Raw genomic sequence first — 14129 nt, 5'->3', positions numbered from 1 at the left:
ACACCTCCCTGCTTGCTGATCAAATCTGTATCCACAGACTTTGGCCTTCTGGCGCAGTTCAGCAGAGTTCACATGTTGCAATTGTTCCAAATGGGCGTGTTATGTGCATTTGTGTGTGTGTGTGTGTGTGTTTGGTAAGAGACACTGAGGACAGCTGATGTAATGACTGCAAGACAGATTTCCAAGAATTTGGGTGACTGGAATGCTTTTAAGACAAGACGTTATTAAGACATGCTCCTTTTGACAGTACACGTGTTAAGAAGGCCTGAGACAAGAAAAGAGCCAGAGATCAAATAAAAAGTTAGAAAATATTTTATTTACATCAAATTTATTTTTCTCCCCTCGCTGGTATTCACCTGTTCCCTTTTTGTCTGCCGGAAAGAAGTAGATATTTATACAAAATAATTTCATAGTAAAGTTCAACCACTTTTTCTGCAAAGATTTGAAATAAAACTTAGACTGATAAGTCAAATGTGTTTGACAATTTCATCCATATAAAAATTATGTACATGAATATATATTTTACATTATACATGTGTAATCTGATGTTTTTTTTAAATGGCATTAATTTCACAAAAAGAGATAAAAACGGCAAAAAGAAGAAACAGCTCTTAAAGGCACTATATGGCATATACTGCTCCGTCACGGTAATGTGCCTTGTTGGCTTCACACTTTCTCACAGTTTCTGCAGGTGACCGACAGCGAAATATGTTACAGGCGATAATCTAATTTTTATCTTTGGATAAAGCTGATTACAAAGAGATAGCACCATCACCCTGACGCCAAAACAGAAAATGTTCTGTCGGTGTTCATTGTTTTGTGTATGCGTGAGCCTGCGTTTGTGCGTGTTTGCAGAGGTATTGAAACACGTACACACTGCTGCTGCCTGCGACCGTTGTAACTCAGCGTGTAGATAAGCTGCACATGAATAACACACACTCTTGACACACTGTTTGACACATGGTGTAAGATATTCACAGTGATACATTTCTCCTTTTCGCTACTTGAAGCAGGCTGTGTCGAGCGCTCACAAATTTAAAGCTCTAGCTCGCCAATCAGAAAGTCCCTCGCACTTTCAGTTAGTCACAGCCGCTCGTCCCCGATTGTTGCAATACGCGCTAGTTTCGTATTTAAGTTGGCAGCCCACTTGTTCACAAAATGTCCAGGCTCAGCAGTGGCTAAATGACTGTGCACCGCAAGTTATTCACATGCTGCTGTCTAGACAAGATCTAACACTGAGATTCTGGCTTTCTTTCCTTGATTTCTCTTTTCCTGTTCTTTCGCATCTCTCTCTCATTTTCAGTCAGCCTGTCTGGCTACCTCCCCTTTTCTTTTTAACACACCAGCAGCACAAAGTGCTTTCTCATCTAATTTCACCAGACTTGATTTCAATAATAAAATCTCTCTATTCCCTCTTTCACACTTTTCGTGGCTTGTCCTTTTTTTTTTTTTTTTCTTTTTTTTTGCTCTTGTTAAAGTCTAATACAAGTCCTTCATGATCTCCTGCAACAGTGGGTGTAAGCACATGTCAATCTCTGTCTTCTTCAGCAGCTGGATGAGGTGGACGTGGTCAGTGACGATCTGACGCAGGTCCGTCATTTTCTGGAGCAGCTTGGCGAACAGCTGCAGAGAGTCTGGGTGGTTTAGCTTCAGCTGCAGCTCCAGAGAGTGAAGCACCGTCTCCTGAAGCTGCTCGATGGGCTTCACGTTCAGCAGGCCTGGACGGTCTGGATGAGTGACAGAGACATGGAGGACAAATCAGTGAAAAAGGATGTGAAATTGTGAGTGAGAGGTGACGACTACTACACATTTAATATCTATTGGCTGAAATCCCCTAATTTAGCCGTCCTTTATGACCAAACCAAGCTGCAATATTGCTATTTATAAAAGCTTTCTTATCTTTGTTTCAAGCTGTAATCTCAGTCATTTCAGGTTAATTATTGACTTAAATGTCTGATTTGAACCATCATCAGGTCAAGGCCAGACTTTTATCAAGTAGCCACATGCACACCGGCAATATTAGACCACACAGTTTGGATTTTAATACGGGAGTGCGTGAGAGAGGAAAAAACATCAGCGATTACATCCTGTGCCTCCATATATAGCCACCTGACAACACATCATACTCACAGTGAAATGATGCAACATGACACGTAAAATGGGGTATTGATTGACAAAGGAAATCTGAAAATCTTTTAAGCCTCTGTTAACTCCACATCCTGTTTCAGGCATCTAACCAAAAACTCATTTTAAAAAAATATTGACTTTGAGAGCTGGAGGTACAAAAAATGCGAAGTCATCGCTGTGTTTTCGGGTTCATTCTTTCAGCTTTTGTTATGCTTTCCAAGAAGAAGGAGAAGGTCTACACCAAGCTCAAAGTTTCCTTTCAGTAAGAAGATGAATCCAAGAGATGGTTAACTTATTAGCTCAAACACCAGAGAAGACTAAATTTGCAAGACTTATTTACTTAGCACACTAACATGTTAGCTTGTATGTATGTTGTTTGTTTAAATCGTACAGAGTATAAATGACAAGCTGCGGTTTTGTTGGGGGGGGTTTGTGCCAGTTTATCGGATGCTGTTCCCCAGTGTCCACTCTCAACGCTAACCTTAGCTTACTACCACATGCAGCTTTGTAGTTGACATTTAATTACATCTTTATTAAGACTCTTCCTCGGCTACTATGATCTATAATATCTATAACACACCCTACAACACTTACCCCCGCTGAGGATAATGACAGCCAGAAACAGTGCCATGTCACTGTCGTCCAGCTCCAGCACGTTGAACTTGACTGAGAACTCAAACTTTGGCTCCAACATTTGACAGAAGGGTTTCCTGAGACTCTTGAGGAACTCTCGCGTCATGAAGATCTGCCCGTAGGAGATGAGGGTCCCGTCTTTGTTCATCAGAGGCGCCATCATGATGATTAAGACCTCAATCACGCCGTACTTCAACAAAGTTACCTGTGAAAAGGATTAAGGGTTGTGGTGAGGAGCTGATGCTGAAAAAACAAAAACAAAAAAAAAACGACAGACTGGAGCGAACAATGGTAAATCCAGCAGCAGAATTCATGCCTCTCACCTGATCATTGAGATCCAGATCGATGAATCCTGGGATACTCTTGGCGAACTCAGTCACTTCTCTCACCGCTTCGGCTGAACGTGACTGACAGCTTTGGAAGAAACGCAGCTCCAAAGCGTCCATACCGCTATGCTCCAATCCCAGGTATGCTCCTGTCACACCTGAAATCAGATGAGACATGCAAAGAAAAAACTTAATATTCCCAGTGAGGCAGTTCAGTCGCAGGATTAAAAACTAGATCAGCTGTGTGTATTATTTTAAATATCTTCAGAAATTTAAAGCCCATTCAACAAGGAAGGGAACTTTATGAGATGATATGTTGATTTTAAATAAAGAAAAAAAATTGTGTTTTTGCATTTGTGACTTTGATTCCATCAAATCATCAGGTAATCTAAAAACATGTTATAGTATTTATAGTAGCTATAGTAGATAGAATGATGGAAAGGAAAATTATGCAAAAACAGACATCAAGAGTATTATGCACTTCTAACCTCCATGTCCAAATGTCAGAGCGGATGTTTGTTGGTGGTGCTCCGGGTTGGGTAGCTGCTTGCAATTAATAAACTGCTCCCCTTCCATCAGAGACTTCATGTCATGGATGACAAAGGGCTGCAGGAGGGAAAAAAGAATATGGCAGAATAAAAAAAGAGTGGGCAGAAAGAAACGGTGTAGACAAAAAAAAGGAAAAAAGAAACAGCGTCAGCTCCTCGCAGGTCCTCTGAGGACAGGTGAACTAGAAATGTAATCACATATACTGTGTGTGTACTTGGCTCATTCGTCAGACCTGCAAAAGCAAACAGTGCACATCCCATACGTCTGATGGACAAAGTAAATAAATCTTAGCTGCAGGCCGAGGCAGACAAAAACACCATCTCCAGGTAAGTGAAGCTTAACTGAGTTAAAGTCGCGCTCGCTGTTAAAACACGGGCACAGACATGCACCGGCCTGAACGATGAATGGACCCATTCACATGCCTAAATCTTCCTTTTTCATACTGGTAAAATGAATAATGAGAGATCCTACAGGGCAGTAAAGCAATTCTCAGCAAATGTTATGATGTGAAAAATCACTTCTTATGTAAGTGATTCTTTTTTTTTTTGGTTCATGTGCTGCCTGTGCAACAATTTATTAGTCTCAGAAGGAAGTTCGAGGTTGCCAATTTTAAAATAAACCCATTCATGTGCATCATAACACACCCATTCTCCATTAATTACACTTTTGTTGCTATAGACTTAGTGAATAGTAGAGAACCTCTGGATTATATTTAACTACCCAAACTCGTTCTACTCAGTTCTCATTTTGGATCCACATTTCCCCCCCTCTGTGGCTCTACCTCAGGTTTTTCAAATTTTTTCCCCCCGCTAAGTGTTTGATATTTAGGGAGATTCTCCTTACTCAAATCAAGGATCTACATCAGCAACGTGATTTCTGATTTTGAGTAAATCAAATCAAATTAACTTTACTTGACTTGACATCCATGAGCACATCAGTACATTTTCTTGCTTAAAAATTAACCATTGCTACAAAAGTTGAATCAAACACACACGTCAAAAACACTTTCCTACTACTGAGTTATCTGGCCAAGGTTGCCATATCTCATGGCAATTAGGCTTGTTTATCTAGTGAGTCAAATGATAGTTGTCTGGTTGAAGGTTACACGTGATCAGGCAAATCACAGAAACATGACGGTTATCCACCTTTAATTGCTAATTCATTGTACAAAAGAAAGGATTCTGGTCAAACTAACTTTTCAAGAAATATGTCATTATTTAGAGGAAGAACTGTGAAAGTTTTTCTTTATTTTTTACACTCTGATGTTGAGTCTTGAGTCTGATTGTACATCGACTGATATTAAGGCCCCACATGTGTTCGACAAAAGATAAAAATCATTGACTTTAAATTAGTTTCAGGAGGGTCTTTGTGGTTTTGTAAATAATCCAGAATCAACAGAGGATTCAGAGCCATTTGGCTGCTCTTGGTGTGTCATGAACAGTCATAACAATCAGATGAAGGAAGCCTTGAACTCATCCGACCTAGCAGAGAGAAGCAGGAAACAGTAGAAGCAGGGAAAACGCTGCTTGCACAGTTGGTCTTCAGATATTGGAGCACGCAATTGACACCTTCATTTGAAATTTTCTGTGCATATGAGACAAATTAACATGATAATTGATTTAAATGTAAATATATTTTTAAGCGCTTGATCCATGGGCTTGGATGTACCTGTCAAATGTCATGACATTTCAAAAGGGTCCAGTTGGTCATGTGAGACAGTTATGTAGAAATAATCCCATATATTTATTTGAATCAGATGTTTGATAACATTTAACAGATCGCTGAATTATCTGATCACTTGCTACTTTCAGATTGAGTTATCAAGTTGGAATAACGACGACTATATTCCGTGTTGTTCTTATTGCTTGCTTTTATACACACTGTAGGTCATTATAATACATTCACTACAATTTTCTTTTATCTGCCAACTGTAATTTACTTGATATGAATTTCTTGATTAAATGTCTTTTAAACACTGAGATTCAATATCTCAAGACTTTAAGTACAAAAACAAAGATACAGATGATATCTCACATGTTCATGGTTTTGGCCAACACATTCGCTGACAGTCCACTTGTTTAAATTACCAAATGTCTTAAAAAATTAGCTTGACATTTTAAGTCAGAATGTTGAAGCGATTACTGTAAATCAGACTCCTGAGAGGTCGTATTATTCTGTTGCATAGCTTGACCACTGTAACCTGAGATGTTTCTAACAGCCAAGACATGTAAAAACCAGTCAGCCTACTTTTCCTGTTGGAGCAGCAATAAAACACCTCGTTTATCTAAACTAAATGCAGTAACATGAAGCCAATGCTCGCAAAAAATACAGTCATAGTATTCATGGTCAATTTGTATTGTTTACCACTAAATCCCAAATTCTATCTCTGATTTAATGCTTGTGTACATGAAGATATTGTCATTTAACATAATAAAAAAGGTATTTGTGTAATATTATTAGAGTCTTGGAAGCATTAAAAACTATGTGATTTTTGCTCTGCTACATAGCTCTTTTTAACTGTTATATTTAAGTATAAATGGGCAATATGTGCTGTCTTGTGGTTGGATTACTTGTGATATTCTAAGACTGAAAATCATAAAAAACATACAGATTTGCACAGTACACATTTATAAAGGTGGAGAAAAGGCCAACAGGGTCAACAGCCAAGAAGAGTCTAAAATGTGTTGTACAGTGCACACTGTACTGACAGTATCCTGTGAATATAAGAACTGTGCAGTATTCTCCCTCATTATACATACAAAAATATAAAAGTAGAGTAGAATTAAGGCAGTGCTGCCTACCGCGTTATCTCCGGTCTTCCCAGAGAGGATGGCCCTGGCCTTGGCCTTGGTGAGGGGGAAGTATTTCAGATAGGCCTCGTACAGATGCCGGGACAGAGCTCTCAGATCTGCTGCCTCGGGGTGCATGTGCTCCATGTCGGACGAGAACTCAGCCAGCAGTTTCTCCTTCTCTGCCTGGGGCATCCGGCCAAAACGAATGGCTGGGAAAGGAAACGGACAGACAGAAACAACACACATTAGTGCACGGACGGACACAGGCAGGCAGATACAGTAAAAAAAGAGCACATGTATCCTAAACACGCTCATGGACTACATGCCCACGACACATACAAAACATTAAACAGTCATGTCCATCTACTGTGAAATTTTACAAGACTCCACTTTGGATTTTTAAGGTAAACAACAAAGAAAAGCAGTGATTCATAACAAGTATTTTCTGAACACCTATGCAAATTTGATATATCTGATTTTAAGAGAACATTGAGATTCAGTCTCCAAAGTCCCATAACAGCAATCTATTTGTGAATTAACAGCAACTATTCTGACATCAGTCTTTCAAGCAGAGACGTCATGCCTAGCCCAGCTTTTTGAGTGAGACACTTTCCCTGTTTTACTTAGTTATAGGTGATACCAAACTGAATGTCTTTGGATTGATCTACAACTTCTACCAATGACTCACACGGCTTTTTCCAACATACCAGTCAATCAAAAGGGAAATTGCCACCGGCACATGACACATTTTTCCACTTGTGGTTTTATGACGTGTATCTTATGAGGCAATTACAAGTTGTACTTTCCTCTAATAATGCCTTTACGTATCTAATTAATTGGTAAAATTCGCAAAACCTGAAAAACAATCTCATACATTTTAAAGCAAAGTTTCTATTCTGTGTTTTTTTTCCACCTGTTGTGCCTGGATTTGTTACATTTAACTCACTTGTACATTGTTACATCACTTATACTATAGCAATGTCATTGTTTTATGAGATGTGAAACACTTTCTCTGTTTAGCTGCTGCATTGATCATTAAAGTAGATATGCCACTTTAATTTGTGGTTCTAAAGTTGTTTTACTTCTTCCGATCAGAGACAATAGGCTACATATTATGTTATTTTTCCAATTAGATTCATTACTCAGGTTTATCTTAATTTATTCAAGTAGTATTATACTTAACAAAAATCTAAATCTAATCTAGATTTTATGGTCAATGTGGTGAAAATGTTCTTTATAATCTGACTGAAATCTGATGCTAAGTTACAAAATGTTTTTTCCTGTTGGTGGAAGTCATTAATTATCCCTCCATTCAAACCTGCACTCTGCATTTACTGCAGTGTTGACGTGGTTGTGTAATGCTGACTGTGTGATAAAAGCACACCTTAAGCAAATGAATACAAACTAAAGTGGACCTACCACCAGCTGGCAATGAGCCCGCAGCAGTGACACAGCAAGTTGGAGAAATCAGTTGTGGTCTATGTACGCTGAGATGTCAATCATTGATTAAATAAAAAAAAAAACCCACACAGAGCTGACCTACAAAGCTGAACCTCGTGAAATAGCTTTAGAGTGACATGGGGGGAAGGACGAGGCAGGGAGAACAAACAATTAAGTGGATTTTTGTGAGATAGCATGCTGTAGATACAAAGCCTCCAGTGGATACCACAGAGCCATAATGTCCCTTGAAGGACTAAAATAGCAATACTAACTTCTCAGTAAAGGGCAGAGAATGACATGGGTACACTCTATGGATAAAGCACAATTTTCGCATTGGCAATGATTTTCTGAAATAGATCTGAAAAAAAAAAAACCCCCCAAAAAAAACAGTTGTTGGATGGTTCAAAACTGTCAGAAATTCCAGTTGATGCTCATGATAATGAGACCACACACTGTCAAATACACAGGTCAGCAGATGAACAGAGCACCTTAATCTGCTGAACATTTTGACAATTAATTGATTACTTGTGAGAAAAGTGTTGAAAAAGGCTTGTCAAAAATTTCAGACCACAAAGTGATCTCTTGAATTGCTTTATCCATTCAACAGTCCAAAACCCAAATATTCTTTGTATACACGTATTCTTTCTTTGTTTGCTATCATAAATAACAAAGAAAAACAGCAAACCTTTGAAACATTGATGGAGCTCCAATCAGAAATGTTCAGAAAATCACTAGGGGATTGTCAAAATCGAAATGACAAACTGTCACTCTGGATTTCAATCTTCATTGCGGAAAAGTGCGATTAGTAGGTGTTAGTTCCTGTCTAACTTCCCTTCAGCAGGCTGAGTAACTGAAGTGAGTAGTTGCAGATTTAAGTAGCATAAGAACATAATTGGCATTGGCATCTCTGCAAATATTTTAAAATAATTTAATAATTGTCTTTTGCTAACTTTCTCTTTAAATGTAGTATGTTACAGACTGTATGAATGTGAACGGCCAGCCAATAGAAACTGTGATGCACCGGAGATTTATGATGTCAGACCCATCCACCAGATATTTCTTTAGTGCAGAGTAAGAAGCACTTTTGTTGAACGAAAGGTAAATATGAGTTTCAGACTCAAGTTGTGCAAAGCTATGCTGATCATTTTCAGAAATCCTTCAATGTTTATGCATAAAGAGTTAACACAGTCCCACCCAAACAGGTGTAACAAAACTAACAGGCGAGTCAGGGAGATGTCAATCAACCACAACATGTGCACGCCTACACAGTTGAGACATTCATGATGAAACTCACCTGGGGAGGATCGTCATCAAGATATAAAAACAGACTCGAGTGGACAACAAAAGCTAACAACTTATTCTGCAGCTGAAAAATCACGTTTTTTAGGAAGTAAAGGAAGGGAAAGTTTAATTTGAAGTCATCAGAGTTAGCCATGATTACTTCAAACTAGAGGAGGAAGACACAATGTATGATGGCAGGCAGTGCAGAGGGAAATGTTTGAATAATTTCAAATAAATACATAATGCAGTTATAATCACATCAGAGCACATACAAATACTGTACATATAAAGTGCAAAGCTACTGAAAACCTTAAATACAGCTATTGATGCTAAACAGCAGTAAAGCAACAGGAAACTGCAGATGGATTGATGGCACAAATGATCATCCCACAGGTATGTGAGTGTGGGAGGTCACGGCAGCCTCGCAGTATTTGGCGCAGTTCTACCCAGCCATGCTGTATTACTGTAGGTGAGAACATCTGTGTGGGTGCATCATGGCTGAACAAGGTTTCCACTTTTGCACTCACAAATTGCATTATTTATTTGTTTTTCTGGTCTTGCTTGTAAACTTTAATTGAAATTTACACCAGTGTATATTAAAACAAAAAAATGTCATGGACAAAGAAACTTTTGGGATTCTGTGAAGTCCTGACCACTTCTGTCATATGCGACCTGTATAAATTGTTCCAGCACACTCAGGTTGTAGTTATGAAATTTCTGACAGGTCCATGAAGGCAGCACAGTGAGCATTTGACCAGAGATTACATCACTGATGCGCAAACTTATTGTAAACAATAAGCGTATTTCTTGGGTGCTATCAATAACTTTCCACACATTCAAACAGCAGTAAAGACGAGAGCGCCTTGTACTTCATTCATGAATATCGCCATATCCACCATCATAGCTGTCACTACACTCCAGATCTATATATCTTGACAATGTATTGATTGAAAAAGGATTTTAGCTTAAAATATTCAGGTGAAGAAAAGAGAACCAGTCTAGTGATTACTGTGGCTCGATTGTTCAGTTCAAGAGGTTTACCAAACAACTAAACACCTGCTGCCGTTTCGATTCTGGTGGTCTGAACTCTGGAGAAGAGGTCTTAAAGATAGCTCTAAACCACAATTTAATTTTAAATCTGTTGGCGGGGCAGGAGCATTGCACATGTGCTGGGAACTGAAGCACGAGGAAGCAAATGACAACAAATAAGGCTGTGGTGCACTTGCACGTCGTTGCATTTATCAACACCACACCTCAAAGACCAAATTGGCAGCAGTGTGGTGAAAATGTTGCTGCTGTGCCGTTCTCAGAGGGCATCAGCAGAGGTGGTCTGCAAGGAGGCGTTTCCTGAGCCTCAGAGAAGAATTCGTCTTAAACAGCATCTGCTTATTTATAGTGAGCAGGAAGACACCTGAATGTACAGAAACATTTCAGCTTTTCATGGCCCAACTGAAACATGTTTTATATGCAATGTACATCTTCTTATCTTACTACAAATGAATCAAGCACAACACACGTATGGGATTGTACATCGACTGTTTCTTAAAGGTGTGTGCAACAGTTTCACTATCTTACCGTTGTGTGACATGCCGACATTGAGGCACTTCTGGAAGCGACAGTATTGACACTTGTTGCGGGACTTCTTGTGAATGCGACAGTGGAGATCACAGTGATCGTACACCAACTTTAACCTGATTGTGCGTCTGAAGAAACCCTACGAAGAAAAGAAAAAAGAAAGAGAGAATTACTTCAGATGTTGCCACTGAAAACATTTGCTCTACACTGCTGATCATGCTCCTTTATCTTGGAACTGGTAAGCGGTTTCTGACACATTTCAGCAGGAAATATGCATTTTAATGTTTAACTATTATCTATAATAAAATGGAAAAAATATGATTGAGAGACAATTTGTGTTGGAAAATAAGACAATTAAAATATGATTCATTGATTTCACTCTTCTTCTCCTAATGCTGTACAAACCTTCTAAATACTTAAAATAAAATTTTTTATCTGTATTCGGAGAAAACCTAAAGGCAAATGGGACAGAAAAAATAATTGATTAAATGGAAAACTAGATCCACGTTCTCTTTAAAAGCAAAACAAATAATTTTGGTTTGACATGCTCTACTTCAATATTCATCATATGGTTCAATTTTCTTGTTAGCTCCATGCATCATCTACTGACTGATAAATGCAGATTAGATATCTGGCTCTTTCTAATCTGTTAGGAAGTCAATCAGTCTGTTTAAAGGTAATTGTGTTTCAGGGTGGATTCGTGCTTTGATGTTTTCAACCTTAGGACCAAAGGAGCCATAAGACTTGCGCTTATCTCAGCTATTAACTATGCAGCCCTGGTCAAACTCCCAACGCTCACTCCTACGCTGCACAGTCACGAGTTTGTTGACAGCTGCAGTGTTTGTCTATGCTGACTAAGAAAGCTAATGGGGAGATGAATTGAAGACAAATAGACTCAAAAAGAAAAAAACTGAGGGCTGTGAGCTTTATGAGGAGAGTTTTTTCCTGTCAGCGTACAAATCAACATCTGGACTCTATGTGAACACTGGTGTGTATGGCATCTGCATTCCTGTGGTCCACAGATGCTCCTTTTTTTAATCGTAGGTTATTTAAAGAAAGAGGAAGTTAAAGGGGGTCAAGACTCCACCTCAATAAAGAATGTTTTCTGTTTTGAAACAATTAAGCGTTTGCCTGCTTGGCTGACCCCCTCTTCTGGTGAGTCTCCCCTGAGACTTCAGCAGAACAATGACTTCTGTACCTTACCTTCATTCAGCCTCTGGAGGTACAGTATGACTTAAACTGAGTGGACAAAAAAACCCCAGAAACCCCTGTGCCTTATAGTAAATCCAACAACACAGTCCCTATAGTGTCAGAGAGGTGCTAACTCTGTTGTAAAGATCAAGGCTGTGATTGGTGTTGTTGTATTTTGTTGTACTAAAAAAAGAGATCGGTGATTATTTGAAGGGAAAACAAATAGAACCCGCCCACCCTCTGGAACTCTTCCCATTCTCCCATTCATTTCGTTTCTACTCTCATTAAACCATTCAATGCCTGCTTGTGTCCTGTATGAAAGCATGTGCACTTCTCTTTCTGCTCAGTCATTCAGGCTTTCCCTTTAATTTGTTAACTTTTGTTGTGAGGTTGTCACAATCTTAAGAAATTCTTGAAATGCAATGCAGTCCATTATAATTCCAACACAATATAAAGCTTTGAAACATATTGTGTAATTGAGTAAATGCTCAAACAAAAAGCAATATTTTTGAAGACAGTTGAGCATTATAAAGGGATAAGTTGGTGTCCTGTTTATGACTTATCTCACTTTTAAACTTCCATGTATTGATCCCTGTGTGTGGCTCTCAGCAAGTGAAGGTAAGTACATTTACTCAAGTACTGTACTTGAGTAAAATTCTGAGTTCCAATACTCAGAAAAAAAAGAATATCAGTTCTGATAATCGACTGTATAAACAGCACACACGTGTATATATTTCTTTACTGTAACTTACTGGAGTCCGTTTATTGCCAGAAAAATACTTCTGATACTTTATCACATGTATTATCAGACATTTATAGACATTTATTCTACTATTTGTGTGGATGACTTTAACTTTTGTTATATATCATATTTGAACACAAAATCTTTACTTTTTACAACAGTGGTCTCCTCTTCCAGTCATAAACACATACGCTCATTTTCAAAACTAGGCTAAAAGGTTGCTCACTCTATTTTTGAGAAACTGCTCCTTAAACAGGAGTAAATGGCTCATTTGATAATAAGCATCACGGCAGAAGATTGGTGTACGTGGGACAAAAATAAAGTCCTTGTTCATGGTGAAACGTGTCGTAATTATTTCACTGAGTTACATCATGCAAGTGTTTCTGTTTTTTTGGCCCCTACATGAATATCACACTTTCCTATCTCTTTGATGATATCATAGTGAATGTTTTTTTCCTCCAGAATGCAATGGAAATTTTCATATTCAATTATTAAAAACAAACTGTTGTAACCTTAAATAATATGTAATGTAATGTAACTTGTAAACATGTAATTAAGTTGTCTTGTAAAAATAAAGTTTCTAATCTAACAAAATCTACTGTATTGTATTCAAAGTCTTAACGTTTTCTTATGCTGCAGAGACTTGCTGAATGAGACAGAAACAGAGCATGTGCTTTTGTTTTTGTTTATCATCAGTCTGGAGTAAATTCACACTTGTGGAAAAAAAAAGAAAAAATTCGTAGTAGCACTGCTGCTTTTGAGAATCCATCTCATATGTCTTCAGAAGACAGTGTCATAATTTATAGCTCCTCTTCTTATCATGTCTCAATATTTCAAAGAAAATGGAAATAAGTGTGAAACTTCACCCCCACTCTATTAGTTATTTATACTCTGTACTGACAGACAGATAGACAGACAGACTGAGGGTTGCACATGAGCCTTGATGGGCTCTTGCAGAGTGGAAAACAATGTATGGGTCTTGTGGTTAAAGTGACAGACATCAAAAGGATGAAAAACTGTACCCTTGTCTCCATGCAGTATAGAATTATTTATTCCACCAGCATGTTTCACCGAAGAGTGAAACACGGTGACAAAAAAAAGACACTGGCAGTAGAAATGGCAACACCCTTTACCATTTCCTGACATGACTCTGAAGTGGTACGACTGTCAATTGTTTTCCCTCTAGATCTTGAGCATTACTTTTTGAGAGTGATAATCAAATTATTTTCCACTGCTGTGCACTGCATTTTAAACCACAATATGATCTCTTAACTGATCGGTGGCCAAAATCAATCAAACAAAGAGAGAAGAACTGATTTTGTTCATAGACATATATGTGGAAATAAAATAACACTGTGACAGCGGAGCTCTGCTTAGGCTGGCTGTGTGATTTCAAAACCAGGGCACCCAGTCAACGGAGACAGTATGGGGCCAATAATGTTGGATTAGAACTTTTGGAGCGGAGCGGACTGC

General features: G+C 38.4%; 1 protein-coding gene across 5 annotated transcripts in view; it reads right to left on the bottom strand.

The window, feature by feature from the left end:
- Positions 1–294: 294 nt before the first annotated feature.
- Positions 295–14129, bottom strand: part of pparg (peroxisome proliferator-activated receptor gamma) — a 32836-nt gene continuing 19001 nt past the window's right edge. For all 5 annotated transcript variants that reach the window (XM_037100874.1, XM_037100875.1, XM_037100872.1 and 2 more), the window contains exons 4-9: positions 10724–10862; positions 6437–6636; positions 3575–3692; positions 3084–3244; positions 2722–2965; positions 295–1727 (exon numbers count right to left, since the gene is read on the bottom strand). In XM_037100874.1, coding sequence (XP_036956769.1) covers positions 1480–1727; positions 2722–2965; positions 3084–3244; positions 3575–3692; positions 6437–6636; positions 10724–10862 — 1110 coding nt within the window. In that variant the 3' untranslated portion in view covers positions 295–1479. The remainder of the gene's footprint in view (positions 1728–2721; positions 2966–3083; positions 3245–3574; positions 3693–6436; positions 6637–10723; positions 10863–14129) is intronic.

Source organism: Acanthopagrus latus, chromosome 6, assembly GCF_904848185.1.
Source record: "Acanthopagrus latus isolate v.2019 chromosome 6, fAcaLat1.1, whole genome shotgun sequence".
In the NCBI taxonomy this organism is placed as follows: domain Eukaryota; kingdom Metazoa; phylum Chordata; class Actinopteri; order Spariformes; family Sparidae; genus Acanthopagrus; species Acanthopagrus latus.
Note: the sequence above shows the minus strand (reverse complement) of the source record. Positions and strands in the feature narration are given on the sequence as shown.